At 39.2% G+C, this 27,623-nt stretch overlaps 1 protein-coding gene across 1 annotated transcript in view; it reads right to left on the bottom strand.

Moving 5' to 3' along the window:
* Positions 1–779: 779 nt before the first annotated feature.
* Positions 780–27,623, bottom strand: part of LOC128651210 (breast cancer anti-estrogen resistance protein 3 homolog) — a 65,790-nt gene continuing 38,946 nt past the window's right edge. Inside the window, exons 4-10 of the mRNA XM_053704485.1 lie at positions 21,261–21,355; positions 20,300–20,949; positions 19,775–19,890; positions 3,552–3,723; positions 2,883–2,988; positions 2,489–2,683; positions 780–2,156 (exon numbers count right to left, since the gene is read on the bottom strand). Coding sequence (XP_053560460.1) covers positions 1,954–2,156; positions 2,489–2,683; positions 2,883–2,988; positions 3,552–3,723; positions 19,775–19,890; positions 20,300–20,949; positions 21,261–21,355 — 1,537 coding nt within the window. The 3' untranslated portion in view covers positions 780–1,953. The remainder of the gene's footprint in view (positions 2,157–2,488; positions 2,684–2,882; positions 2,989–3,551; positions 3,724–19,774; positions 19,891–20,299; positions 20,950–21,260; positions 21,356–27,623) is intronic.

Here is a 27,623-nt window from a genome sequence, read left to right as displayed (position 1 = left end):
ATAACTAGAGGCCTCAGTCTTGTCTGCCTTTCTGTTTCCTTCTATCTACTTGGCCATATATGTGCTAATACTTATATATATATATTTATATATATATATATATATATATATAATTTGTATATGGAATTTGATTTAATATCTTTTGTGTGCAGGACATGCTTTCATTTTCCACCGTGACAAGTGATTAAACTGGGCATGCGCCCATTTATTGGTCGCAGCAAAATCCAACAGGACAACTTCCTTCAGAATTTGCTACCTCTCAGTGCGCATGCTACTGATTATATAATCGCATTCTACACATTCCTTTTTAACATATGTGGAATGCGATTATGTAATACAGAGCATGCACACTGACAGGTAGAAAATTCTGATAAGGTAGCAAAATCTGATAGAATCCTGGATTTCGTGTGAATGCAGTTATTCTGTCTCTTTATGTGAAAAGAGGGAAGTTCTAACCTTTGAGATCTTCAGATAGACTTAGGCAAGCACCTAAATACCACTAAATACACAACTGACAGGATAATTAATATATTAACAGAATCCCTACACATATTAAAAGTATTGTTAATATATTCATGAGAATACTTTTACAAAGGTTATCAGTAAATTTGGGTTCCAGCTAAACCCCAGAATAGTACAGAGAATGTGAGCTAACCTCAGAGAGGGCAGTCAATGCTTTATGTTGGAAACAACCCTAAAGTGTTAAAGAAATAGCAAAACATGTTTATGTATTTAAATTAGGTGTTATAAAATATGAAACAAGAAAAATATTAGATAACTCATTATAAAATAAACTTTAATAAAACAATTTAAAATATATATAACATTACAAAAATATTGTCCATCTCTACATTTTTTTTTATTTTTTTGTAATATTTATCTCCACACTTAGTACTTCACAACTATATTGTCATGGTGCCTTTTGTGATTTTGTCAGTGGCAGGTATGGTGAGGTGAAGCATCACAAGGAGGTAAAGCTTTATAAGAATGTGCAAATGAGTAACACGTTCAGAGGGAGATGCAGTGTGTTTTAGTCATAAGGAAATGATACTATGTTTTAGATAGTGACTCAGAGGTGAGTTATAAGAAACTGTCTTACAACAGACATAGGGGTGAATTAAATGGTACAGCCTCTCATGTAGGGAAATAATAAAAATATGTCCTATGGTTTTGCATAATTCTGGTGTATGCTATAAACTAGCACAGGAATAGAAAGGGATGTACAGAATATGGCAAAATCTCACAGTGAGACAGTTTGTGATAGTTACATGAAGGCACTGACCTTGATACAATGTAACAGTGTACTGTATTAACACTATATTATAGGAACATGTAGTTTATTTCACGCACACCAAATTTCCCTGTAATATTTTAAAGTATTGCTATGAGAAATAGTTTAGTATAGTCTTCTCACAAAGAAACTGCAGTGTGACATTTGTCATATACTGTGTAACAGGGAAGAGCAGTGTGTCATACACTAGAGTGGGTCCTTTTTGATATAGTGTACTAGGGATGTTGTAGTGTTACATGGAATTATAACGTGTGATAAATTGCTATTGTGAGCTACATAATGTGACAGAATAACAATAAGGTGCAGTGATTTGATACAGTGTCAAAGGCAAGCCTAGTGTTTTGTGTAACATTATTAAAGTGTGGTGTATGATACCATTGTCGCAGTAGGTGAAATGTGGGGTGAAGAGTAGTCTAACGGACACTTTCATAAATAGGGTGCAAACGTTCAGCTCTTATTGTCTCACTAAAGTTGAACTGATAACACTGGCGCAGTATCACAGGAACATTCAGTGTGACATAGTTAAAATAATTTGTAGTAATGAGTATCACCGACACACTATATGACAGTGATATGCTATATATTACCTATAGCATCACAAAGTGATGCAATGAGTAACAGTGTTATAAAGAAGTGACATATGATAAGTTATACAGACTAGTTTAGCGGACAGTTCCATATACAGGACTCAGAGTTTTGCGTCTCTCACTGTCTGGCTCCAATTTTTGGGATAAAACTGTTAAGATTTGATCAAACTTCTTGTATCGTTCACTCTGTTCCACACCAACACCTTTACTTCCCCAAAACAGCCTCATAGAAAATTCTGTCTGGAAAGCTTCCCTCAGCTCCGGGTGAGGCTCAAATCCTGTGGAAAAAATAATTAGAATGAACAATGGCTTTCCCAGGTCGTGTAACCCTCTCCTGTTATATCACCATGCTTCGTGTATGCTCCTGACCTTTATTGCAGTTTCTCCTTCTTCTCAACTCATCTCTAATATTTGACCCTCATTTTTTTCCATTGTATTTTTTCCTCTTTAAGCACCTTTTTACTTCCCTACCTGTTTACGTCTCTTTATTGAAATGTATTTCTCCCAAGCCCTTTCTTTTGTCCCCATTTCTTTCCTTTCTTTTCTTTTTCCTCAATCTCTTCTCTCTCATCTGTATTCTCTAATGTTTCCTTCCATCTTGTGATCTTACCTCCAAGCTTGGTTTCTGCATTATTTCTGTGTACTTCTGCATTAGTAGCATAAGATCTAGCAGCCTGCAGCACACGGAGTAGTCGTCCACAGCTGTCCTCCACAGGCCCCCCCCAGTCAAGCTCCCCCTCCATTGCCCGGAGCACAGGGAGAATGTGGGGGACTACAATACCGTTGGAAGGTGGCAGAGAGATACCTACATGAGAAGGGGCAGTAGAGAAAAGGGTCAGAGGCTAAGAAAAAAAGTTAACTTTCAAGACAAAGTAAAAAAATTGTTAAGTCTATTGATAAAAGGTCAAAGGGGAAAAGACCAGAGGTTAAGAAAAAAGGCAACGTCAGAATGAAGGTTATAACGCAGAAACAAAAAGTCACCACTGGAAGTAGCTAACACTGACATTCATCCAGCTCCATCAAAGCTGGTTTTAGATGTTTTTGGAAGGAGATTGCACTCTGGGTATAGTTCTCACGAAGCGTCTGCCATGTATGTTCCAGGCGGGTAACCTTTGAAAAGAACCATGAAATAACTTTTAAGGATAGGCTGAGGGTATTAGTTATCAATCCTATCTTAATCTTGCTTGCTGACTCATGTCATATCATCCCTAAACTGCCTTCTTACCATTCTTGTAAGCTTTACTCCCTTAACAACCCTTTCCCCAAATCCTTCATGGTTTCTTATAGAACTGTTGCTGGAGACATCAAGCATTAAAATGATACATCAGAAAAAATAAAATCACTCAACTTCATAATGTTGTGATTTAAAAAAGGAGTGAACATTTACCAAGTCAATTATGTGGCTATTAGAGTTAGGCCCTGGTAAACCCACTGATGGTTGTATAACAAATCAATCTTGCAGCCCCCTCTACAAGGGAAGTATTGCTAACTAAGGGGTTCAATTATAAATTTGGGGGAGGGGGTTATTCATGACACTTTGGTCACATTCTAAAAGGTTGCTGTATATATGAAAATTATTGTGCAATGCTCACAACATTTGACACTTACTGTACTTTAGTATTAACCCATCTCCACTATTTCAATAAAGTTCTTTGAGATTTTCTTTTTCTTACCTGAGGGAGTGTAAGGGCTTTCATAACAGCAGAGAAAGCAAAGAGATCTCCTGCAAAATCCCGCAACTCCACTGCCAACTGAATAATACGGTGCAATGTATTTGCTCTCTCTACCACTGCTCCTGTGCAACCTAGGATATCCACAGCTACCCCTAGGGAGAGTAGGTGGTGTCTAGAAAGAAAGAAAAAATCATATTCTTTAATATTTTATTTGGGTATTTTTTTCTGTTTACCTTCTTGTGATGGTTTATAATTATTATTTGATATTCATTTTTTAGAACTGATAATTCTTTGAAATCACAATTGGTTGGGGTTTCCTTTGGGGCGGTAAACTCATATGGATGCTAACAGTACAGTCCCAACCTTTGCTTTGTATTTACTCCACTGTCTCTCACAGCAGTTTACTTGAAATAATGTTTCTTTTGCTTTACTGTCCATGTCACAGCAGTACATTTGAAATTGTTTATTTAAGTGACAAAACATACTTTATCATAATACAACAAGACATGCAATAACAGCAGCTCAGCATAATGCCACATCCCAAATAGATCTCTTTATCTCCCTGCTGCTGATGTCCAGAAGAAGCTAAAGACAACAATGTAAGGGGCTTTTATTATTTTTAAATATGTAATGTAATTTAGGACTGTGAGATAATGGGTGGTATTGGTTATGAGTGAGGGGCACAACACTGTGGTTATAGACTGGGGTTAGTATACAGGTGGTTATATGTATTGTGGTTTTACTGAAGAGAGGCTGTGGGAGGAATTTGTGGGGATGGGCTAATAAAGGAGGTTACAGTAAAAGGGGTTTGCAGTTAGGGGACTGATTCCATGTGGTTAGTGTTGTTTGTGAGGAAAAGTTCTGCACAGCATATGTAGCATTAAAGTGTGGTAAAGGGATCAGGATATTGTGGCTAGTGTTTTATTAAAGTGGGGGACCTTGCACTTAGGTTTATTTGCATAGGAGGATTCTTATGAGCAGTGGTTAAAGGGACAGTCTACACCAGAATTTTTATTGTTTAAAAAGATAGATAATCCCTTTTTTACCCATTCCCCAGTTTTTCATAACCAACACAATTATATTTATATATATTTTACCTCTGTGATTACCTTGTATCTAAGCCTCTGCAGACTGCCCTCTTATCTCAGTGCTTTTGATGGACATGCAGTTTAGCCAATCAGTGCAGACGCCTAAATAACTCCACGGGAGTGAGCACAATGTTATCTATAGTAAACACATGAACTAGTACTGTCTAACTGTGAAAAACTTTCAAAATGCTCTGAGCTAAGAGGCGGTTTTCAACAGTTTAGAAATCAGTTTGAGCCTACCTAGTTATAACTTTTCAAAATACCACCAAGGGAACAAATGGCTAGATTTAGAGTTTGGCGTTAGCCGTCAAAACCAGCGTTAGAGGGTCCTAACGCTGGTTTTGGGCTACCGCTGGTATTTAGAGTCAGTCAGGAAAGGGTCTAACGCTCACTTTGCAGCCGCGACTTTTCCATACCGCAGATCCCCTTACGTCAATTGCATATCCTATCTTTTCAATGGGATCTTTCTAACGCCAGTATTTAGAGTCGTGGCTGAAGTGAGCGTTAGAAATCTAACGACAAAACTCCAGCCGCAGAAAAAAGTCAGTAGTTAAGAGCTTTCTGGGCTAACGCCGGTTTATAAAGCTCTTAACTACTGTGCTCTAAAGTACACTAACACCCATAAACTACCTATGTACCCCTAAACCGAGGCCCCCCCACATCGCCGCCACTCTATTAAAAATTTTTAACCCCTAATCTGCCGACCGTACACCGCCGCCACCTACGTTATCCCTATGTACCCCTAATCTGCTGCCCCTAACACCGCCGACACCTACATAATATTTATTAACCCCTAATCTGCCGCCCCCGCTATGGCATATTTTTTAACCCCTAATCTGCCGCTCCGTACACCGCCGCAACCTACATTATACCTATGTACCCCTAATCTGCTGCCCCTAACACAGACGACCCCTATATTATATTTATTAACCCCTAATCTGCCGCCCCCTACGTCGCCTCCACCTACCTACACTTATTAACCCCTAATCTGCCGACCGGACCACACCGCTACTATAATAAATGTATTAACCCCTAATCCGCCTCAATAACCCTATAATAAATAGTATTAACCCCTAATCTGCCCTCCCTAACATAGTCGCCACCTAACTACAAGCATTAACCCCTAATCTGCCGACCGTACCTCACAGCTACTCTAATAAATGTATTAACCCCTAAAGCTAAATCTAACCCTAACACTAACACCCCCTAAGTTAAATATAATTTAAATCTAACGAAATAAATTAACTCTTATTAAATAAATTATTCCTATTTAAAGCTAAATACTTACCTGTAAAATAAACCCTAATATAGCTACAATATAAATTATAATTATGCTATTTTAGGATTAATATTTATTTTACAGGCAACTTTGTATTTATTTTAACCAGGTACAATAGCTATTAAATAGTTAAGAACTATTTAATAGCTACCTAGTTAAAATAATTACAAAATTACCTGTAAAATAAATCCTAACCTAATTTACAATTAAACCTAACACTACACTATCAATAAATTAATTATATAAATTACCTACAATTATCTACAATTAAACCTAACACTACACTATCAATAAATTAATTAAATACAATACCTACAAATAAATACAATTAAATAAACTAACTAAAGTACAAAATATAAAAAAGAACTAAGTTACAAAAAATAAAAAAATATTTACAAACATTAGAAAAATATTACAACAATTTTAAACTAATTACACCTACTCTAAGCCCCCTAATAAAATAACAAAGCCCCCCAAAATAAAAAAAATGCCCTACCCTATTCTAAAATTAAAATAGAAAAGCTCTTTTACCTTACCAGCCCTTAAAAGGGCCCTTTGCGGGGCATGCCACAAAGAATTCAGCTCTTTTGCCTGTAAAAAAAAAACATACAATACCCCCCCCCAACAGTACAACCCACCACCCACATACCCCTAATCTAACCCAAACCCCCCTTAAATAAACCTAACACTAAGCCCCTGAAGATCTTCCTACCTTGTCTTCACCATGCCAGGTATCACCGATCGCTCCAGGATCCGAAATCTTCATCCAAGCCCAAGCAGGGGCTGGAGATCCATCATCCGGCTCAAGTCTTCTATCAAGCGACAGCTGAAGAGGTCCAGAAGAGGCTCCAAAGTCTTCCTCCTATCCGGGCAGAAGAGTAGATCCGGACCGGCAACCATCTTCTTCCAAGCGGTGACAAGCGGCTCCATGTTGAAGACCTCCGGCGCGGATCCATCCTCTTCTTGCGACGTCCTAAGTCCGAATGAAGGTTCCTTTAAATGACGTCATCCAAGATGGCGTCCCTCGAATTCAGATTGGCTGATAGGATTTTATCAGCCAATCGGAATTAAGGTAGGGAAAATCTGTTCCGATCAGCCAATAGAATGCGAGCTCAATCTGATTGGCTGATTGGATCAGCCAATCGGATTGAACTTGAATCTAATTGGCTGATTCCATCAGCCAATCAGATTTTTCCTACCTTAATTCCGATTGGCTGATAGAATCCTATCAGCCAATCGGAATTCGAGGGACGCCATCTTGGATGACGTCATTTAAAGGAACCTTCATTCGGACTTAGGTCGTCGCAAGAAGAGGATGGATCCGCGCCGGAGGTCTTCAACATGGAGCCGCTTGTCACCGCTTTGAAGAAGATGGTTGCCGGTCCGGATCTACTCTTCTGCCCGGATAGCATGAAGACTTTGGAGCCTCTTCTGGACCTCTTCAGCCGTCGCTTGATATTAGACTTCAGCCGGATGATGGATCGCCAGCCGCCGCTTGGGCTTGGATGAAGACTTCGGAGCCTGGAGCGATCGGTGATACCTGGCATGGTGAAGACAAGGTAGGAAGATCTTCAGGGGCTTAGTGTTAGGTTTATTTAAGGGGGGTTTGGGTTAGATTAGGGGTATGTGGGTGGTGGGTTGTAATTTTGGGGGGTATTGTATGTTTTTTTTTACAGGCAAAAGAGCTGAATTCTTTGGGGCATGCCCCGCAAAGGGCCTTTTTAAGGGCTGGTAAGGTAAAAGAGCTTTTCTATTTTAATTTTAGAATAGGGTAGGGCATTTTTTTATTTTGGGGGCTTTGTTATTTTATTAGGGGGCTTAGAGTAGGTGTAATTAGCTTAAAATTGTTGTAATATTTTTATTATGTTTGTAAGTTATTTTTTTTATTTTTTGTAACTTAGTTTTTTTTATTTTTTGTACTTTAGTTAGTTTATTTAATTGTATTTATTTGTAGGTATTTAATTTAATTTATTTATTGATAGTGTAGTGTTAGGTTTAATTGTAGATAATTGTAGGTAATTTATTTAATTAATTTATTGATAGTGTAGTGTTAGGTTTAATTGTAACTTAGGTTAGGATTTATTTTACAGGTAATTTTGTAATTATTTTAACTAGGTAGCTATTAAATAGTTATTAACTATTTAATAGCTATTGTACCTGGTTAAAATAATTACAAAGTTGACTGTAAAATAAATATAAATCCTAAAATAGCTACAATATAATTATTATTTATATTGTAGCTACATTAGGATTTATTTTACAGGTAAGTATTTAGCTTTAAATAGGAATAATTTATTTAATAAGAGTTAATTTATTTAGTTAGATTTAAATTATATTTAAATTAGGGGGGTGTTAGGGTTAGACTTAGCTTTAGGGGTTAATACATTTATTAGAGTAGCGGTGAGGTACGGTCGGCAGATTAGGGGTTAATAATTGTAGGTAGGTGGAGGCGACGTTGTGGGGGGCAGATTAGGGGTTAATAAATATAATATATGGGTCGGCGGTGTTAGGGGCAGCAGATTAGGGGTGCATAGGTATAATGTAGGTTGCGGCGGTGTACGGAGCGGCAGATTAGGGGTTAATAATAATATGCAGGGGTCAGCGATAGCGGGGGCGGCAGATTAGGGGTTAATAAGTGTAAGGTTAGGGGTGTTTAGACTCGGGGTACATGTTAGGGTGTTAGGTGCAGACATAGGAAGTGTTTCCCCATAGGAAACAATGGGGCTGCGTTAGGAGCTGGACGCTGCTTTTTTGCAGGTGTTAGGTTTTTTTCAGCTCAAACTGCCCCATTGTTTCCTATGGGGGAATCGTGCACAAGCACGTTTTTGAAGCTGGCCGCGTCCGTAAGCTACGCTGGTATTGAGAGTTGCAGTGGCGGTAAATTATGCTCTACGCTCCCTTTTTGGAGCCTAACGCACTGAAAACGCAGCCATTCCGTGAACTCTAAATACCAGCTGTATTTAAAAGGTGCGGGGAAAAAAAAGCCAGCGTTAGCTACACGGGTCGTTACCGACAAAACTCTAAATCTAGCCGAAAGCAAATTAAATGATAAAAGTAAATTGGAAAGTTGTTTAAAATTGCATGCCCTATCTGAATCATAAAAGTTTAATTTTGAATAGACTGTCCCTTTAAGTTAAACTGCCATAATGTAAATATAAACAGATGTGTATTTTATAACATATATATATTAATTAAATCAATAATCTGCACTACACAATTTAGTATCTGCAACAGCCCATTAAGGGATAATGTCTCAAAACTATGTATTGCACCTCTCCCAGTGCTTGGGGAATATAAAAAAAAAAAAAAAAAAAAAAAAGAAAGACAACTCCTTCCAGGATTGGGTTATTCCTGCAAAATGTAATAAATATAACCAATGAGGAGACTATCCTCAGTTACACAATTAAATAAAAATACAATACATCACAGCTATCAAAATATAATATGGGCAAAATAAACTAATAATTAGCTATGGAAAAATAGAAATCGGAATAAGAATCAAAATTATGGCCACTGAGGTAACCTGAAGTTTGTGCACAAACCATAAACCATATGGGATCCCAAAGTTCCTATTTAGGTTTTCATTAAATACCGTAGCTTTCGACTCATCACTCAGATTAATGTGCTGTTCATATAAAAACTCTCTTAAGGTACCGTAAATTGCAAAGTTGCACTTATCCCTTTAGTTAATAAACAGTCCAGTATAAAATTGCTCTATGAGCCGAATCAGACCATATCAAGTTTGGATGTTTGAAGCACCTCCAATTTTGCTTCAGGTTTTTGCCTTACAAACGGACTGGATTCCCAATCTTGCACATCTCAATACACTGAGCTCACAAGTGAATTGACATCAGCATTAGTATCATTAAGCTACATTAAGCTTAAAGGGACATTCCAGTCAAAATTTAAATGCACATAGATTAATTAAATAGAAACATATTTGCAATATACATGTATTGGCAAAAATGCTTCTAGTAAAAGTTATCACTGTTAGTGTTAGCATTTTTCTCTGCATGTGCATGTGAAGCATAGCTAGATATTCTCAGTGCACCAGCATTTTAAATACTGCAGCTGCTCAGAGCACCAGTGTCACCATTATCAAACGGAGTCATTACCAGATGGTACAAGCACTTTAGGCTATCTGAACAAGTGCTCTGTTTAAAATACTGGTGCATGGTGCATACTTAAATACAGATTTGAAACAGCTATAGCTTTAATTAGAAGCATTTTTAATAATACATGTATATTACAAAAATACTTCTATTCAAAACTGAAATACATCCATGCGGATTCCCATTTTGGCTGGAATGTCTCTTTAACCCCTTTCCGCCCACACTTATTTGTCTACATTGGAACAAAGTTCTGATGTAAACAAAAAAGTAAAAGCCTGAAATTGCGTGATTTCAATAATGGGATTGCGTCAGGGTGAGTGCCTATAACGCTAGGCACGCCCTCCAGCCCATGATCCCATTCAGCAAGCGACTTTTGCTTCAGTACAGCCAAACAACTAGGCGCTAGCGACAACATGAAACCATTATCCGACTGGTTGTGCATTTGGTGATATCACGGAGACACAGACCAATCAGATCATGCAATAATGTCTGAGGGCAGATACACTACACAGAGTTCTGTACTAATCAGAGCCTCGGGTGCCGCAACTGCCTCTGGGAACCTAACCATGGGTCCCACAACGTGCCTTGAAAGGTTCTTGGACAGAATGCGTGTGCAATGTATAATAATCTGACAGACAAATGTCCGTTAGATAACAGTCCGGTCTGTCCGAGAACCTTTAAAAGCACATTGTGGGGGTGGGACCCATGGTTAAGTTCCCAGAGGTGGTTGCGGCACCCGAGGCTCTGATTAGAACAGAATTCTCTGGAGCGTATCTGCCCTCGGCCGTTATTGCATGATCTGATTGGTCTGTGTCTCCTTCATTTAAAAAATCTTTATTGCTACAAAATGCTAACCATGATCTGAGCCTTCAGTGAATCATAATCTTTTTGCTGGTGGTGTGTGTATATATAGGTGTGTGTATTAATGTGTTTAAATGTGTATATGTGTTGGAAAAATGGCACAGATAGACTTGCTCGACACAGGGCTGCCAGAAAAGTCAATTTGTATGTGTATATATACACACACATATATATATATATATATATATATATATATATATATATAAATAAAACACACAAAGAAAGTCCAGCACTCACTTACAAGCTCTCAGCTAAGATTTAAAAGCAAAAATGGAAAGGTTAGTTACCGCATTTGGCCAAATGGGACAAGCCCAGTTACCACATCAAGGTCCTTTCCAATACCTGGGACCCTAAAACAGCCACACAATGCAAGCTCTCAAATCCAAACAAACTGGGAACAAGGGAAGGGTGCACAGGCTTATGTAATTGCCCTAGACATATACAAAACACGGAAGGGGACTGCACTCTCATATCGGACCGGGTACACATCCCGCAGCAATATAACTAATAGTTATATTGTATCTAGCTTATGTTTTATTTTTATTTTACAGGCAAGTTTGTATTTATTTTAACTAGGTAGAATAGTTAATAAATAGTTATTAACTATTTACTAACTACCTAGCTAAAATTTAATATAAAGTTAACTGTAAAATAAAACCTAACCTGTCTTACACTAACACCTAACCTTACACTACAATTAAATAAATTAAATTAATTAAATACAATTAACTAAATTACAAACAAAACAAAACACTAAATTACACAAAATAAAAAATAAGTTATCAGATATTTAAACTACTTACACCTAATCTAATAGCCCTATCAAAATAAAAAAGCCCCCCCAAAATAAAAAAAACACTAGCCTAAACTAAACTGCAAATAGCTCTTAAAAGGGCCTTTTGCGGGGCATTGCCCCAAAGAAATCAGCTCTTTTACCTGTAAAAAAAAATACAAACAACCCCCGAACAGTAAAACCCACCACCCACACAACCAACCCCCCAAATCAAATCATAATCTAAAAAACCTAAGCTCCCCATTACCCTGAAAAGGGCATTTGTATGGGCATTGCCCTTAAAAGGGCATTTAGCTCTTTTTCAAGTGCCCAAACCCTAATCTAAAAATAAAACCCACCCAATAAACCCTTAAAAAAAACCTAACACTAACCCCCGAAGATCCACTTACAGTTTTGAAGACCGAACATCCATCCTCAACGAAGCCGGGAGAAGTCTTCATCCAAGCGGCAAGAAGTCCTCAACGAAGCCGGGAGAAGTCTTCATCCAAGCCGGCAGAAGTGGTCCTCCAGACGGGCAGAAGTCTTCATCTAGACGGCATCTTCTATCTTCATCCATCTGGCGTGGAGCCGCTCCATCTTCAAGACATCTGGCGCGGAGCATCCTCTTCTTACGACGACTCTTCCAGAATAAAGGTTCCTTTAAGTGATGTCATCCAAGATAGAATTCAGCCAATCGGAATTAAAGGTGAAAAAATCCAATCAGCCAATAAGATTGAGCTTGCATTCTATTGGCTGTTCCAGTCAGCTTCCCTTTAGATTTTTTGCTTTCCCATTTTATTTTTCATACAGCATATGAATATATATATATCGTATTGTCCCGAGTATAGGCTGCACCAAATTATAAGCTGCACCCTTAAAGTTTGGTGCCATTTTACAGAAAATTTAATTTGCACCTCCACACTGCTTCTCCTCCTCTCCCTGCAAAATTTTCCAGGCACTGTGTCCAGCTTGAGTCTAAAAAACTGTAACTCTGTGCAAATAGTGTCCGTTCAGTGCAAAGTGGACTGTGAGACCAAATGTTAATTGCAAAGGACGCTTAAACATCTGTCAGATGCTCCCTGCTCACGGTAATGCCTCTATTTAGTCCTAAACTCAGGAGGGTTATACTGACTGAGGAAAGTGGGTATGGGTAAGTCAGGTTATGTTCAGGGCCGGATTGGGCCGCCAGGATACTGGAATAAATCCCCGTGGGCCGGCAGGGGCAGCTGGGGTGTGTGGGCCGGCAGGGGCAGCTCCGGTGTGTGTGGAGAGCAGCAATAGGACAGTTGTGAGGGATGTGCGGGCTTACAAACCATGCACGCGCCGCTTCTAACTATGATCCCGTCAGCCTCCCCCTCCGTTCCTGTCTGAACCATGTTTGCACTTTGAGTGTTGTAACTTTTACCTTACGCTATTGAAGGATTATTTTTACTCCCGAATAATACCAAGCTGCAGATGCAGACAATGCTTAAAGGAGAGGGCACTTAGACCTGCCACTGCTGTCAAATTCAAAGTCTGGTACAGGGTGAGGACGGTTCACACAGATGTCTGTAAGATGTGTGCTTCTTGTTTACATATATACGTTACGTTGACCTTTACTCACTGGATGGCAAACAGTAAGAAATGATGTATATTCAAGCAGGGCTGGATTGGACCATTAACCAGGAGGAGGGAGGGAGGGGGACGATGCTGAGTCGGAGGGGACAAGGCTGAGCCGGAGGGGGGCGGGACTGAGCTTGAGGGGGAAGGGCTGGGCCAGGTCATACAAGTTTCCAGGGCCGGTCTGATTTCCCAGTCCGGCCCTGGTTATGTGCTAGGGTAAAATGTACGTATGTAAGGGAAACTACCTTGTCATCAGAGGCTACCGCGCAGATCGCGCTACTCCTTGTGCCGATCCTTGGCATCCCACGTCATCATAATCGATAGTCCCAGTCCCGCCCCTTGGAGCAATCCATATCTGCCTATAGGTAGGTCTATTCCGCTGAACAACAGGAACCAACTTCCAGGAAAATTAAACAGCGGCCCCAGTAGCAAAAAATTAAGAGGATCTGGGTGTTGAACATTATTTATCTTAAGCAAAAAACATCATATAGACATGTCTATATGATGTTTTTTACTGAAGATAAATAAAGTTCACCTTTTAACTTTAAAACCCGGTATCCTCTTCATTTTTTGCCATCTCCTAGTCTGTCCGCCAACTGCCCAGTCTCAGACGCCCACAGCAGCTCCCATCGTCACTCTCCTCACTGCTGCTGTCTACTTCTGTCTGCTCCAGCCTCCAACCGCCCATAGCACACACGCTGATGCAAAAACTGCAAATAACATCCAATTATAGGCCTCATCCAATTATAGGCTGCACCCCTAATTTAAAGATTTTCCTTAGGGGAAAAAAGTGGGCCCTATACTCAATACATATATTATATGTGTGTCCTGAAAGAAAATAAAGCACTCTCTGGTCTTCAGTCAACAAACAAGCAATTTTATTGTGTGGTGCTTGTTTGTTTACTGTAGACCTGCGAGTGCTTTATTTTCTTTCAGGACCTGTTATGCTAAGAGCACCCTGGCAGCTGTTGTTCTTTTGGTGAGAGTGCAACACTCTGTGTGTATATATATATATATATATATATATATATATATATATATATATATATATATATATATATATAAAAGACGAGAACAAACAAGAGATATTATAGACATAAAAGGCAACAGCTGCAACAACAACCTTTAAACAGAAAACACACAGAATAAACGCTCATGGTATAGTTATAGTAGTCCCATCACAAATATTTTAAAGAAAGTCTCAATAAATTAATTCACCACTAGCTCCAAAAGATATACAAAGGAGAACAACGTGGTGATAATCCAAGGAGATTTCACGAAGGAATAGAACAGTTCTCTAGGTCATATAGACACAATGTGAAGGTAAATACCAGGTTCTCTCACCCCATGTTAATTCACCTCTAGCTCCCAGGGATATACCAAGGAGAACAACGTGGTGAAAATCCAAGGACGGAACAGTTCTCCACTAGGTCATTTAGACACAGCGTTAAGGTGAATTCCAGATAACTCACCCCATATGCATAGCCGGATTCAAGAGCAGGGCAGTTTCCATCTAGTCCTGCGTTCACACTTGAACTTTCTGTTTCCTGTGTCCCGTGACCGTCCTCTAACCAATCAAGAGCTGATCCGGTATATAAGTTGCGAAACTCCTCCCAGTGAAATCCACAGGACAGAGGATATGTCCGGAATAGAAATAGAGAATTCTGTGTGATTCGGTGTCTTATGACCGCCCTGTGACTAATCCACTTCTCACTAAAAAACGTCAGGAAAATCCTCAGGAAAATCCTCCCAGTGTTGACCAAACAGGTACGAGCTGTATAACACAATAAGGGAGTCTGGTGACGTAAGCTGGATCCGTGGATAATGCTGTATATTTTTTCAGTGAAATTCAGCACCCATATTCAGTCACAAAAACAGTCTGCAATGTTGTAACAAATGCAAACACTGTGCTTTGATATCTTGAAAATAAGAGGTAATAAAAAGAGCCCAAGGGTATGAGACTGTAGTCAGAAGTAGACACCCCACTGTCCACGATTAATGGCTTAATATAGAAAGGATAATCCAACAGACAGCCATAGATATATCAAATGGTATGTAGCTTTATTCCAGGTAAAAACAACAGGACATGCTGTTAAAATTTCAAAACATAGTCTGATCGGTTTCGGTCTCCCTGACCGTAATCATAGACTAATATCTAACATGTGTAACATTCCTTTAAATAACATGTAGCATCTCCTGATTGGCTAAAAACAAAACAGTATGAAATTTAACTCCATGTATTCCAAAGCATACTCAATTCATTAGAACATATGTAATAAAGCTAATAATGTATGAAAGAGACATATTCATATTTATAGACCTTTACATTTGTAGATTAGGGACATATATACTGATTAGGCAAAATTTAAAGTGGTTAGATACGCTAAGTATATGTCTGTTTGCCAATGTAAACTTAACAAATTGACAAACAGATACCACATACAAAGTAGAGGACATAATACCTAGATATCAACCACAAAGAAAAAATATAATTGTCTCAATATGTCACTATGAATCCTGGTTAACTCGATATCTAGTACATGGCAATAATATAAGGATACTTTTACACTTTGTCAATCATGTTTAAATATTGCTCTCGAAACAAACATTAAGATAAAGCAAAACATTAGCTATCATGATCAAGGTAGGTTAAGTATTAATCCTAACATGTATATATTCTAAATATAGAAAGTAGTTAAGAACAAGTTGAGACTGAATGACATAATAATGTTTTCAAATAAGATAAATATATCTCAGTTCATAAAACCTCATCACCTCTGCCAGAAATTAATGACATCAAACTCGGAATTAAAACCAAGGGGTATCATGCTCTCTAATTTAAATATCCAATATGTTTCCTGTTTGCAAAGGATAGGATATTTATCACCACCTCTAGGTGTTTTTTTAATTTGTTCTATAGCCTGCCATCTCAATGTCTTTGTGTTTTGGTTATGTATCTCAACGAAATGCTTAGAGAGGGCTGAGCAAGGTAGTCTGCTAGATATATATGACAGATGCTCCCTAATACGCTTACCCACCTCCCTTGTTGTTCTTCCCAAGTATTGTTTTTGACAGAGGTGACATTCTACCAAGTAGATGATAAAGGTACTTTTACAATTAATACACCCCTTAGTGGAAAACTCTTGTCCTGTGACTGTAGATTTAAAAGTTTCAGAACTGAAAATATGGTCACATGAACTACAATTCTTCCTTCCACATTTATAGGTCCCATTATGGAGTAACCAAGAGCTGGTCAAATTCCTGTCACTTTTCAACATACTTGGTGCTAGTATATTACCTAAAGTAACATTCCTCCTGGGAACAAACATACAGCCCTTGTCTACAGTATTCCTCAGGACTTTGTCTCCCATTAAAATCGGTAGATTTTTCCTCACAATATTGCAAACAGTATCATATTGGTTTGAAAAAGAGGTGATGAATTTTGGCTTGTGTACATTTAATGAATAATCCTGTTTTTTACGGGTATCATCTGTTTTCAGCAGTGTATCCCGATTTAGTGCCTTTGTTTCATAGAATGCTTTATTAATGACTTATTTTGAATAGCCTCTATTAATCATTCTATCTCTCAGTTTTCTGCTCTCTAACAAAAAATCGCTCTCAAGGGAACAATTCCTTTTAACACGTAAAAATTGGCTCTTAGCTATACCCTTAAACACATGTTTAGGGTGGCTAGAGCGTGCGTGTTTTTAGAGCAAATGTAGAAGACAGCACCAAAGCGTATGTGGCTTGTGGGGCACGGAACTCAGGATCTGCCTTATCCTGCAAACTCTCCAAACAAACAAACAAACAAAAAAAAATATTTTCCAGCCTCCAGTAGTTTAAAAGACCTTTATTCTCTCATAAGCCAGGGTCTTAAGTAAAAAATGCAACGTTTCAGGTCTGCTATAGGCCCTTAGTCATAGCTGGAACATATTTTTTGTTTGTTTAGAGTGTGCGTGTAACAGGCTATTCAGGAGATGCTACATGTTATTTAAAGGAATGTTACACATGTTAGGTATTAGTCTATGATTACGGTCAGGGAGACTGAAACCGGTCAGACTATGTTTTGAAATTTTAACAGCATGTCCTGTTGTTTTTACCTGGAATAAAGCTACATACCGTTTGATATATCTATGGCTGTCTGTTGGATTATTCTTTCTATATTAAGCCATATATATGTATACAGGTGGCCCTCGTTTTACAAAGGTTCAATTTACAACGTTTCCGAATAACAACCTTTTTTTCCAGTCATGTGACTGCCATTGAAAAGCATTGAGAAGCAGTGCATTTATTAAAATAGCCAGTAGGTGGAGCTGTCCGCTTGTGTTGCAGCAAAGCCAAGCAAGCTGAAATTAATCAGTTTAACCAGACCTGAGCTATCGAGCAGATTTCAAAGGAACAAGATCTTTCTGTCTATAAATCAGTCCAGATTGGAATGCATAAAAAGAACTGCATGCAGAAAAATGCAAGTGAAGTCTGTGTTGTGTGATTATTTTATTAGGTTTATAATGCTGTTTAGCAAATGTTTTTGTTCATTTAACTTAGTTTAATTATATATTCTGTGTTGTGTGATTATTGTATTAGGTTTATAATGCTGTTTAGCATTTAAAGTCTTCATTTCAACGCTTTAAAAATAATGTATTAGGTGTTCCTTATGACAATTTTGAGAGGGGCCTGGAACCTATCTCCCTCACTTCCCATTGACTTACATTATAAACTGGGTTTCAATTTACAACGGTTTCGATTTACAACCATTCCTTCTGGAACCTAACCCCGGCGTAAACTGAGGGCTAACTGTATATATATAAAATATATAAACTGTATATATATATATATATATATATATATATTATAGTCAGACATTCAAGAATATTCTGTATACACATAGATCATTAGTCACTGTATACTTTTACCTCACATTTTGTTCTTAATACTAAATTAATCTCCTTAAAAAAACATCTTGAATACTTCTTAAAGTGTCCAAGGGAATTCTGCATATGGGACTTTTTAATCTGCCAAAATGCATGTATTATTTCTGCTTCACACCAATAAAACAATAATGCATAGGCATGTGGAAGGCACTAGAAAGTGATATAAAGCAGCAGTACCCTTTACACTTTCAAAAGTTCAGATTTCACAGGTAGTGAGTATATTTAAAGGGACATGAAGCCCTATTTTTTTCTCTCATGATTCAGAGAGAGGATGGAATTTTTTTCCACTTTTCAATTAACTTCTCTTATCAAATTTTCTTAATTCTCTTGGCATCCTTTGTTGAAAAGCATACCTAGATAGGCTTAGGAGCTACTGATTGGTGGCTGCAAAGATAAGCCTCATCTTATTGGCTTACCCATAGGCATTGCTGGTCATTCAACAATGGTACCAAGAGAATCAGGCAAATTAGATAATATAAGTAATTTGGAAAGTTGTTTATAATTGTATGTTCTATCTGAATCATAAAAGAAAATTTTGGGGTTTCATATCCCTTTAAGCTTAAATATTTGTTGTTGTTTTTTTTGTTTTTTTACTTTAGATTAAAGGGACAGTACACTGTAAAATAGTTTTTCAATTAATGTACTTCCAATGACTCGTTATACCAGCTGCAGAGTATAAAATGTATGAGAAATTGAATTTTTAGGTTAATTTGTCTATATGAATTAGCTGGTTTTGTGCTTTTACTTTCACTTTGTTTATACAGACTTATTATATTATCTTGTCTTTGTCTGTAAACCACAGCTCAGTACTTAGAGCGAAAAATGGAACATTTTAATTTTATTACTTAACTATCCTGTACCCCACTGGGAGTGTAATTTATTCTGCTGGCTGTGATTACATAGGCTTATCAATAGCCTAGACTTCAGTATAGAAACTTTCAGTATAGATGGGGATGCCACAGGCTAAATAATCTATTTCACATGCAAAAATAAGGGTAAAGGAGCTACTTGTAAACAATTTAATACATTCCAGTATGTTTGGGTAAACTGTTGCTTTAAGTTGGTTGAAGATAAAGACCAACAGGTCTGCTTTTAGAGAATTAACTCAATATGATTAGGGCAGTAATATATGTAAAATTAAACAGAGGCCAATTGATTACACAAATGTGGAAAAGAAGATACATCATGAGAAATTTCAAGGGAGGTGGACATTGATGGCATCGTATTTAACAATCTGTGAGGGGTAAATCAAAATAATAATAGACTAGTGTAAGTGTAAGAAAAGTGTATATAGAATCTAGTGGTTTATTTTCCTGTTAACCATATGTTGTCTTAAGAGTTCTGTGACCTACCTATTTGAATGAGGAAACCACATTTGGATGCCTTTGCTGTGAACACATCTACACATTCTAATTGTTTTAGCACAGACCGACTGGTTACAAATTAAACCTCCCTATACTATACCAGATCCTACAATTATAATAATCTGGCATAACTCAATGGAGTGTATGACTAGTTTTTGAGAGTGGATAAATAATCTACAAATATACAGCAATATATCTTTATACACATATTGACCTTTCCAGGAGATCACGTCGAAGCTGCTGTCCATAAGGTAATGTCACTAACTCTAACCCTGACTGCACTCCCATCAATTGTTGCTCTTCTGGAGAAACACCCCAAATGCGCATCTCCTGTAAATGAGAAATTACAACTTAAATATTTTATTTGCAAAACAATTGATAGAATATAGAGAGGAATTTAGATTGCACTTCAACCCATTATGGGCCAGGTTACAAGTGGAGCAGTATTTAACGTTCCCGGTCTTGTGCTAACTCCTCTAGAAGTAAGCTTTTTGTGTGCATTGGGAAGTGCTCGTATTACAAGTTGAAAATAAACAGTTTTCCCAAAAGCGCTATATATATAAGCTTCTGAGGAGAACAGAAAGGTATATTACCACTATATAAGAGACTGGTTTACATGCACTTGCACTAAAGAAGAACAAAATAATGGTCAAATGGGGGTACAATGGACAGGTAATACAAAAGATCATAGGGAGACGATAATAAACTCTGAAGTAACATGATGCTCTTTGATACATACTTTACAGTCCTCTCGCAGTATGTGCAAGGCACTCTTTCGGCAGTCACTTTGACTTACAATCTCTTTCAGTCTTCTCAGGGCATTAGGTTCTAATGGCTTGTTGTCGGGAGAGAGAAGTATAGATGAAAAGTTTTTTGGCTGGAAGGAAGAGGTGGTCTGGATCTGTGGTCTCACAAAACAATTGTCTTCATCATCCACTACAGGCAGGTTTACCATAGAATTTACTGTCACAGAGTTGAGTGCCTCTTCATTTTCCAGCCCAACATTATACTCCTTTGGGGATATTTCTGAGTCCAGAAATCCAAACGTTGTTTCTGTTGCTCGAATGCGGTTTCTCCATCTTTCCTCTACTTTTAAGGAATCAGCTTGTCTTCTGAGGGTTGTAGGTGCTCGAGGTATAAGTTCACTGTATGCATCTGCCTCTTCTGAGGGCTCTGGATACAATATAGAAGGGGCCCTCAAGGGCTTTGGTGGAGCTTTGCAGTGTAGCTGACCATCTGAACCCCTCAAGGCAGTAGACCCTGCAGCATCCAAAGTAGGGTGTGGAAATCCTTTGGCTCGAAGGACAGGGTCACTTCCAGTGCGAAAAATTGGTGATAAGGGGACAGTCACTTGCTCCTGATTAACAAGAGATGCTTCTGCTGGGGTAGCTAGAGATTGGGAATTCATAACTGGGATTAATAATTAAGAAGTAACAAGGGAAAATAAGATACAAATAAAAGCAATTATAGACATACAAGAGGAAAAAGATGGGAGAATGCGTTAAATTTAGTTAAATGTAAATGTAGTTAAATTTAAGAGTATATTTTTAAAAATGTAATTAAAATGACAGTGCAAACTAGTAGGTTTATTAATAGGGTAGGGATTTTGAAGGGGTGAAAGAGCAGATTTGCAACTCTTCATTAGTTATATGCATGTTAGATCTTCTGTGCCCTCTGCCCCAAATATATGTTTCCCTCACCTGAGAGTAGGTTACTGTCAGACTGTGCACTCTGCAGAGGTCTATCCCTTAGTGTGTCAAGATTTCCTGGTTGACTCCCAAATCTGTCTTTGTTTCTGGTGAAGACATGCATAAGTGAGATACAATGTAGGTGCATTAGGGCAGGAAATGCATACTATACAGATATTTGAATCATGGCCAACATAATTAACAAAAAAAGAAAATCTTGAACATCCTAATGTTGCAGTTATTATTAAATGGAATAAAGTTCCCATTGAATTTAAAGTGATGGTTTAAAGTCCATTTTTATAACAAACATTCAATATAGAAATTGTTCTTTATATACCTTATAGTCCATGGTTTCTTCCAATAACCCACCAGCCCCCCTCCTTTCTCTATTTTTTTCCTGTGGCATCCAATCAGCTTGTAAGCCATACAGCTTGCTGTTTTCAAAGAGCTGAATGCGCATACACGCATGTGCTGTCTCAATTTAGTCTCTTTCCAAGCTGTCTAATGTATTTATTTGCATGTTAGTGTGTGTATCCTGTATGTCAGTCACGCAGCTTCTCCTTGCCCACTTAGATTTTCTAGTTTCGCTTCATTGACGTGTAGAGTGGGCGTATTATTAATAAAAAAACATAATTTATGCTTACCTGATAAATTCCTTTCTCCTGTAGTGTAGTCAGTCCACGGGTCATCCATTACTTATGGGATTATATCTCCTCCCTAACAGGAAGTGCAAGAGGATCACCCAAGCAGAGCTGCTATATAGCTCCTCCCCTCTACGTCATACCCAGTCATTCGACCGAAACCAAACGAGAAAGGAGAAACTATAGGGTGCAGTGGTGACTGGAGTTTAATTTAAAATTTAGACCTGCCGTAAAAACAGGGCGGGCCGTGGACTGACTACACTACAGGAGAAAGGAATTTATCAGGTAAGCATAAATTATGTTTTCTCCTGTTAAGTGTAGTCAGTCCACGGGTCATCCATTACTTATGGGATACCAATACCAAAGCTAAAAGTACACGGATGACGGGAGGGACAGGCAGGATCTTTACACGGAAGGAACCACTGCCTGTAGAACCTTTCTCCCAAAAACAGCCTCCGAAGAAGCAAAAGTGTAAAATTTGTAAAATTTCGAAAAAGTGTGAAGTGAAGACCAAGTTGCAGCCTTGCAAATCTGTTCAACAGAGGCCTCATTTTTAAAGGCCCAAGTGGAAGCCACAGCTCTAGTAGAATGAGCTGTAATTCTTTCAGGAGGCTGCTGTCCAGCAGTCTCATAGGCTAAACGTATTATGCTACGAAGCCAGAAAGAGAGAGAGGTAGCCGAAGCTTTTTGACCTCTCCTCTGTCCAGAATAAACGACAAACAGGGAAGAAGTTTGGCGAAAATCTTTAGTTGCCTGCAAATAAAATTTCAGGGCACGGACGACGTCCAGATTGTGCAGAAGTCGTTCCTTCTTTGAAGAAGGGTTAGGGCACAATGATGGAACAACAATCTCTTGATTGATATTCCTGTTAGTGACTACCTTAGGTAAGAACACAGGTTTAGTACGCAGAACTACCTTGTCTGAATGGAAAATCAGATAAGGAGAATCACAATGTAAGGCCGATAACTCAGAGACTCTTCGAGCCGAGGAAATAGCCATTAAAAACAGAACTTTCCAAGATAACAGCTTGATATCAATGGAATGAAGGGGTTCAAACGGAACACCCTGCAAAACGTTAAGAACTAAGTTTAAGCTCCACGGCGGAGCAACAGTTTTAAACACAGGCTTAATCCTGGCCAAAGCCTGACAAAAAGCCTGAACGTCTGGAACTTCTGACAGACGTTTGTGTAAAAGGATAGACAGAGCTGAGATCTGTCCCTTTAACGAACTAGCAGATAAACCCTTTTCTAAACCTTCTTGTAGAAAAGACAATATCCTAGGAATCCTAACCTTACTCCATGAGTAACTCTTGGATTCGCACCAATGTAAGTATTTACGCCATATTTTATGGTAAATTTTCCTGGTAACAGGTTTCCTAGCCTGTATTAAGGTATCAATCACTGACTCCGAGAATCCACGCTTTGATAGAATCAAGCGTTCAATCTCCATGCAGTCAGCCTCAGAGAAATTAGATTTGGATGTTTGAAAGGACCCTGAATCAGAAGGTCCTGTCTCAGAGGCAGAGACCATGGTGGACAGGATGACATGTCCACTAGATCTGCATACCAGGTCCTGCATGGCCACGCAGGCGCTATTAGAATCACTGATGCTCTCTCCTGTTTGATCCTGGCAATCAATCGAGGAAGCATCGGGAAAGGTGGAAACACATAAGCCATGTTGAAGACCCAAGGTGCTGTCAGAGCATCTATCAGTACCGCTCCCGGGTCCCTGGACCTGGATCCGTAACAAGGAAGCTTGGCGTTCTGGCGAGACGCCATGAGATCCAGATCTGGTTTGCCCCAACGCCGAAGCAGTTGGGCAAACACCTCCGGATGAAGTTCCCACTCCCCCGGATGAAAAGTCTGGCGACTTAGGAAATCTGCCTCCCAGTTCTCCACGCCTGGGATGTGGATCGCTGACAGGTGGCAAGAGTGAGACTCTGCCCAGCGAATTATCTTTGAGACTTCCATCATCGCTAGGGAACTCCTTGTCCCTCCCTGATGGTTGATGTAAGCCACAGTCGTGATGTTGTCCGACTGAAACCTGATGAACCTCAGAGAATGTTTATTGGAAGGAGTCTCTCCTCCTGAGTCCATGATGGGAATTCCAGACAGCGCCCCAACCTAGCAGGCTGGCGTCTGTTGTTACAATCGTCCAATCTGGCCTGCTGAAGGGCATCCCCCTGGACAGATGTGGCCGAGAAAGCCACCATAGAAGAGAATCTCTGGTCTCTTGATCCAGATTCAGCATAGGGGACAAATCTGAGTAATCCCCATTCCACTGACTTAGCATGCACAATTGCAGTGGTCTGAGATGCAGGCGTGCAAAAGGTACTATGTCCATTGCCGCTACCATTAAGCCGATTACCTCCATGCATTGAGCCACTGACGGGTGTTGAATGGAATGAAGGACACGGCAAGCATTTAGAAGTTTTGTTAACCTGTCCTCTGTCAGGTAAATTTTCATTTCTACAGAATCTATAAGAGTCCCCAAGAAGGGAACTCTTGTGAGTGGCAATAGAGAACTCTTTTCTACGTTCACCTTCCACCCATGCGACCTTAGAAATGCCAGAACTAACTCTGTATGAGACTTGGCAGTTTGGAAACTTGACGCTTGTATCAGAATGTCGTCTAGGTACGGAGCTACCGATATTCCTCGCGGTCTTAGTACCGCCAGAAGAGAGCCCAGAACCTTTGTAAAGATTCTTGGAGCCGTAGCTAACCCGAAGGGAAGAGCTACAAACTGGTAATGCCTGTTTAGGAAGGCAAACCTTAGGTACCGATAATGATCCTTGTGAATCGGTATGTGAAGGTAGGCATCCTTTAAGTCCACTGTGGTCATGTACTGACCCTTTTGGATCATAGGTAAGATTGTCCGAATAGTTTCCATTTTGAACGATGGAACTCTTAGGAATTTGTTTAGGATCTTTAAGTCCAAGATTGGTCTGAAGGTTCCCTCTTTTTTGGGAACCACAAACAGATTTGAGTAAAACCCTTGTCCGTGTTCCGACCGCGGAACTGGGTGGATCACTCCCATTAGTAAAAGGTCTTGTACACAGCGTAGAAACGCCTCTTTCTTTATCTGGTTTGCTGACAACCTTGAAAGATGAAATCTCCCTTTTGGAGGAGAAGCTTTGAAGTCCAGAAGATATCCCTGAGATATGATCTCTAACGCCCAGGGATCCTGGACATCTCTTGCCCAAGCCTGGGCGAAGAGAGAAAGTCTGCCCTCCACTAGATCCGTTTCCGGATCGGGGGCCCTCACTTCATGCTGTCTTAGGGGCAGCAGCAGGTTTTCTGGCCTGCTTACCCTTGTTCCAGGACTGGTTAGGTTTCCAGCCCTGTCTGTAGCGAGCAACAGTTCCTTCCTGTTTTGGAGCGGAGGAAGTTGATGCTGCTCCTGCCTTGAAGTTACGAAAGGCACGAAAATTAGACTGTTTAGCCCTTGGTTTGGCTCTGTCTTGAGGCAGGGCATGGCCCTTACCTCCAGTAATGTCAGCGATAATTTCTTTCAAACCAGGCCCGAATAATGTCTGCCCTTTGAAAGGTATGTTAAGCAATTTAGATTTAGAAGTCACATCGGCTGACCAGGATTTAAGCCACAGCGCTCTGCGCGCTTGAATGGCGAATCCGGAGTTCTTAGTCGTAAGCTTAGTTAAGTGTACTACGGCATCAGAAATAAAAGAATTAGCTAGCTTAAGGACTTTAAGCTTGTCTATAATCTCATCCAATGGAGCTGAGCTAATGGTCTCTTCCAGAGACTCAAACCAGAATGCCACCGCAGCCGTGACAGGCGCAATGCATGCAAGGGGTTGTAATATAAAACCTTGTTGAGCAAACATTTTCTTGAGGTAACCCTCTAACTTTTTATCCATTGGATCTGAAAAAGCACAGCTATCCTCCACCGGGATAGTGGTATGCTTAGCCAGAGTAGAAACTGCTCCCTCCACCTTAGGGACCGTCTGCCATAAGTCCCGTGTGGTGGCGTCTATTGGAAACATTTTTCTAAATATAGGAGGGGGTGAAAAAGGCACACTGGGTCTATCCCACTCCTTGTTAACAATTTCTGTAAGCCTTTTAGGTATAGGAAAAACATCAGTACACGTCGGTACTGCAAAATATTTATCCAGCCTACATATTTTCTCTGGAATTGCAACCGTGTTACAATCATTCAGAGCCGCTAATACCTCCCCTAATAATACACGGAGGTTCTCAAGCTTAAATTTAAAATTTGAAATGTCTGAGTCCAGTTTACTTGGATCAGATCCGTCACCCACAGAATGAAGCTCTCCGTCCTCATGCTCTGCAAATTGTGACGCAGTATCAGACATGGCTCTATTATTATCAGCGCACTCTGTTCTCACCCCAGAGTGATCGCGTTTACCCCTAAATTCTGGCAATTTAGATAGTACTTCAGTCATAACATTAGCCATGTCTTGCAAAGTGATTTGTATGGGCCGCCCTGATGTACTTGGCGCCACAATATCACGCACCTCCTGAGCGGGAGGCGAAGGTACTGACACGTGAGGAGAGTTAGTCGGCATAACTTCCCCCTCGTTGTCTGGTGAAATTTTCTTTACATGTACAGATTGGCTTTTATTTAAAGTAGCATCAATGCAATTAGTACACAAATTTCTATTGGGCTCCACATTGGCCTTTAAACATATTGCAGAAAGAGATTCATCTATGTCAGACATGTTTAAACAAACTAGCAATGAGACTAGCAAGCTTGGAAAATACTTTTCAAATAAATTTACAAGCAATATAAAAAACGTTACTGTGCCTTTAAGAAGCACAAAAAAACTGTCACAGTTGAAATAACAATGAACCAAATTAGTTATAGCAACCAAATTTTCAGAGTAAATGCATTAAGTTAGCAAAGGATTGCACCCACCAGCTAATGGATGATTAACCCCTTAGTACCCAAAAACGGATAACAATTTAATATAAACGTTTTTATCACAGTCAAAACACAGTCTCACAGGTCTGCTGTGAGTGATTACCTCCCTCAAAACTAGTTTTGGAGACCCCTGGGCTCTGTAGAGACGTCTTGGATCATGGAGGAAGAAATAGGAAGACTGTGACTGAATTTTTACTGCGCAATAAAGCGCCAAAATAGGCCCCTCCCACTCATAATACAACAGTGGGGAAGCTCAGTAAACTGAATTTATTCATAAACAAACGACAGCCATGTGGTAAAAATAATGCCCATAAAGTTTTATCACCAAGTACCTCAGAGAAAAACGATTAACATGCCAGTAAACGTTTAAAAATAAAATTATGAAATGTTATTAATAAGCCTGCTGCTAGTCGCTTTCACTGCAGTGGAGGCTCAAATATAAGTTAAATGTATACAGTATTTTCTTAGTGAAGTTCCATTCCCTAGAAATACCTCAGTGTAAACATACATACATATCAGCCTGATACCAGTCGCTACTACTGCATTTAAGGCTGCACTTACATTACATCGGTATTAGCAGTATTTTCTCAGTCAATTCCATTCCTTAGAAAATAATATACTGCAACATACCTCCTTGCAGGTGAACCCTGCCCGCTGTCCCCTGTTCTGAAGTTACCTCACTCCTCAGAATGGCCGAGAACAGCAAATGGATCTTAGTTACGACCGCTAAGATCATACACAAACTCAGGTAGATTCTTCTTCTAATGCTGCCTGAGAAAAAACACACTCCGGTGCTGTTTTAAAATAACAAACTTTTGATTGAAGAAATAAAAAC

This window comes from Bombina bombina, chromosome 1, assembly GCF_027579735.1.
Source record: "Bombina bombina isolate aBomBom1 chromosome 1, aBomBom1.pri, whole genome shotgun sequence".
In the NCBI taxonomy this organism is placed as follows: Eukaryota; Metazoa; Chordata; class Amphibia; order Anura; family Bombinatoridae; genus Bombina; species Bombina bombina.
The sequence above is the reverse complement of the archived record's forward strand: the minus strand, read 5'-3'. Positions and strand labels throughout refer to the sequence as shown.